Raw genomic sequence first — 3,216 nt, forward strand, 5'->3', positions numbered from 1 at the left:
ATATACTCTCACTAGATCCATTTCTTGCAATACATGATCCAATGGCTTATCTAGGAGGTGATAAAAATCGTATGTTGTTTCAATTATGGAATATCTTAGAAACTATATGTATATTTACAATATTAAACCATTGTTTAAAACTACATAAAAACACGTTGCTCTCATGTATGATGTATTCCATTGCCTTATTATGTTCACAAAGGTTTTTGCACAAACTATAAATCCACATCTTTGTGGATAGCTATGACAAAAGCCATCTCTTACTTTTAAATAACACATTGTCTAAAAAATATATTTTACAAAGTGCCATATACAAGGGCTTTAATTCATATCATATGGCTATAAGTAAAACTATCTCGAGAAATATCAACCTCTTCTTATGGTTGTCATTAAAGAAGACAATCATGATATGTTTGGAAGAATCAAGGTACAAAAAATGGTAATGACCAGTCTAATATTATTGCATAATAAAATGTCCTATATTGCTTTCTTTTCTTTATAGAATGATTTTTGGTTCCCTTTACTTATAGTTGAAGTAAGCCAACCATTTTGCATACAATACTTAAATATGCAATGCAATGTACTAGATTGACTCAATATGTACTAGATTGACTCAAAATCTAAGTCCGTATTCATATTAAATATCTCAAAATCTATCTATAGTCATGACATACTCACTCGTTTTCCTTGAACTTATTCCATTTGCCTCAAGCCTTGAAGAGTTTAGCAACAAAGAGATTTGCTAAAGGAAATAATATGACCACTTTCACTAGGCGGCTTGGGGAGGAACATTTGCAAGGATGTAGGCTTCTAAGGCTTTGAATGTGCCAACGGCTCCTTCCTTTGAAATCTCAGGGGGAGGTATCGCTGGGTTCACAGGCTCATACTCCAAACTCCAATTCACTATGCAACTATCCTCTACTTCTTCTCCTTGTACCACGGCTACAGTGACCTTGTACACCTTAAAGTGATTGAGAAGCTCCCCATCAATGACAGAGTAAGAAAGCTTCTTTCCATGCTCATCAACTTCCTCAATTTTCTCTTTTGAAAATGTGACAAAATGGGCCACAGCTGCAAGATGTCATAGAGCTATGTTAGTTTCAATCGCTTTAAATAATGAAAATAGGTAAGGTGTACCCTTCTTCATGCATTTTGCATACACTGGAATGAGAAAATGAAATTAGCACCATTGAAACCTTCACATGTTCATACTCACATTCAACTTCAACTCACAAAGACAGTCACATGTGAAATGACAGTAAGGCACCATTAAAAACTTTACATGTTCATACTCTCAAATTCAACTTCAAGTAGTACGAACACCCACAAAGACACTAAGAACTCCCACAAAGATACTCGCATGTGATTACATAATCTACAACTTTTGTGGATATATTTAGATGCCTTAAACAAATCTTGCAAGCTTATCACCCCAACTTATGTGTAAGCTAGCATTAGAAGGACACACATGTTTAAACCAAAAGGCTCACACATGTGTAAACCAAAAGGCTCCACTCTGACTCGTCTATTAGCCCAAATTGTTAGGTTGGTTACACACAAACCACCGAGCGTGTGCCATTGCTCTGAGGAGGGTGCACAAGCTTGCCCGTCCAAGACCCCTAACCCATTCAAGAGGGCATACATCAATGTGAAACGGCCCTCTACATTTGGGCGATAAAGGACAAGAAGGCTTGAGTTCAAGATTTACCTGGTCCAAACTTCATGAGCCGCACTGATCCCACGCCTCCATCTCCCTCGACGTATTCACACCCGCTAACGTAATCAGGCATGAGCTTTGGGACGACGTCCGGCTGCTTGATAGTATCCCAAAGCTTAGCCGCCGACACCTTCAGATCGATTGCAGCAGCAAGCGTGCCTGCCATTCTTCTGCAAACCACAAGGCAAAGGCAAGTTTAATAGCAGAAAGCAGGCAAGTTTTTCAGCCAACCGTCGTTTTTCTTTGCATTGTTGCACTGCAATCCCTCATATTCGTCTGAAAACCTTGACAGTGAGACCTAATACTGTTGCAAAGCTTTACTCTCTCTAAATCCTGTCAAATTATCTTACAAAAACCTTAATATATACCCCCCCGCCCACACACACAAACCCAACAGCAAAAAGCACACTTTCTCCTCTCCTTCCTTCAATCCTAGCAAAAGCTGCACCTTGAACACACTGCTAAACTGACCATATCACTTGAAAACGCTGCTTTTTCTACTACCTTGAGTTACTCCCTGCAAATGACTGGATATGTGGACTGAAACAAACCTCTGTGTGTGCTGTGAGTGAGACAGTGAAGAGAAAGATGGGAAATCAGACAGAGACAGTCTCCTGCTGATCGCGTGATCTTGGGCTTTGGGTGTGGGAGGTGCTTGCTTGTGTGTGAGATAGTGGGAGAGGAAAGGCCATTTTGTGGAGTCCCGGACTGTGCACAGTGGGGAATCTCTCGCAGCTACAGGACGAGGGGATGGGCTGTGCCGGCCACTGTGTGCTGACTGGCATGCCAGCTCCACAACTTGCTTTGAGTACCCCTCGTGCATCCGGAACAAGCAGAAACGTAGACGCGTAAAAAGATGCTCAGTGCTCACTCCCTACTATTAAGGTGCCCCCACCCTAAACTAATCTACCCTTTGAAATTCGATGGGCCCCTTGGAATATATTTCAAATTAAAAATACCCCACACACCCACACACATACACACCCCCCCCACACGCACACACCCCCGCACACATACAAGCGAGAACATGCACCAACACATATACACACACACATGCATGCACACACACACACGTACACACATGCATGTGCATCTCTCTCTCTCTCTCTCTCTCACACACACACACATGCACACATCACTCATTCCCTCTCTCTCTCTCTCTCTCTCTCTCTCTCTCACACACACACACACACACACACATGCACGCATGCACATGCACACATCACTCATTCCCTCTCTCTCTCTCTCTCGCACACACACACACACACACACACAAACTCGCACATGTATGTGCACATACATGCTCTCTCTCTCTCTCTCTCTCTCTCTCTCTCTCTCTCTCTCACACACACACACACACACACACACATGCATATGCACATGCACAAAAAATGGTTTATAGTTAGAGAACATACAAAAGGCTCAAATCACACCTATGTTTTCAATGGCACATGCTACACATTTGCATGACGTTATGCGGATGTTTCCATACTTGTCTA

At 41.9% G+C, this 3,216-nt stretch overlaps 1 protein-coding gene across 2 annotated transcripts; it reads right to left on the bottom strand.

Moving 5' to 3' along the window:
- Window positions 1-603: 603 nt before the first annotated feature.
- On the bottom strand, window positions 604-2,425 carry LOC147609989 (MLP-like protein 423). 2 transcript variants are annotated; one of them, XM_086786989.1, is made up of 3 exons: window positions 2,269-2,425; window positions 1,709-1,887; window positions 604-1,071 (listed from the first exon to the last, which is right to left on the bottom strand). In XM_086786989.1, exons 2-3 carry the CDS (start codon window positions 1,881-1,883, stop codon window positions 770-772), a joined length of 477 nt encoding a protein of 158 aa, XP_086643115.1. In that variant the 5' UTR covers window positions 1,884-1,887; window positions 2,269-2,425; the 3' UTR covers window positions 604-769. The 2 variants fall into 2 exon arrangements, with proteins under 2 accessions (XP_086643115.1, XP_086643117.1); XM_086786991.1 differs by having other exon boundaries at window positions 2,222-2,384.
- Window positions 2,426-3,216: the final 791 nt, after the last annotated feature.

Source organism: Cibotium barometz, chromosome 50, assembly GCF_041138505.1.
Source record: "Cibotium barometz isolate CiBa-2024 chromosome 50, ASM4113850v1, whole genome shotgun sequence".
In the NCBI taxonomy this organism is placed as follows: Eukaryota; Viridiplantae; Streptophyta; class Polypodiopsida; order Cyatheales; family Cibotiaceae; genus Cibotium; species Cibotium barometz.

Coding starts and splice junctions, on each gene's coding strand:
- LOC147609989 (XM_086786989.1), bottom strand. CDS start 1,883: ATGGCAGGCACGCTTGCTGCTGCAATCGATCTGAAGGTGTCGGCGGCT. Junction 1,072..1,708: donor GCTCATGAAGTTTGGACCAG/GTAAATCTTGAA, acceptor GACATCTTGCAG/CTGTGGCCCATTTTGTCACA.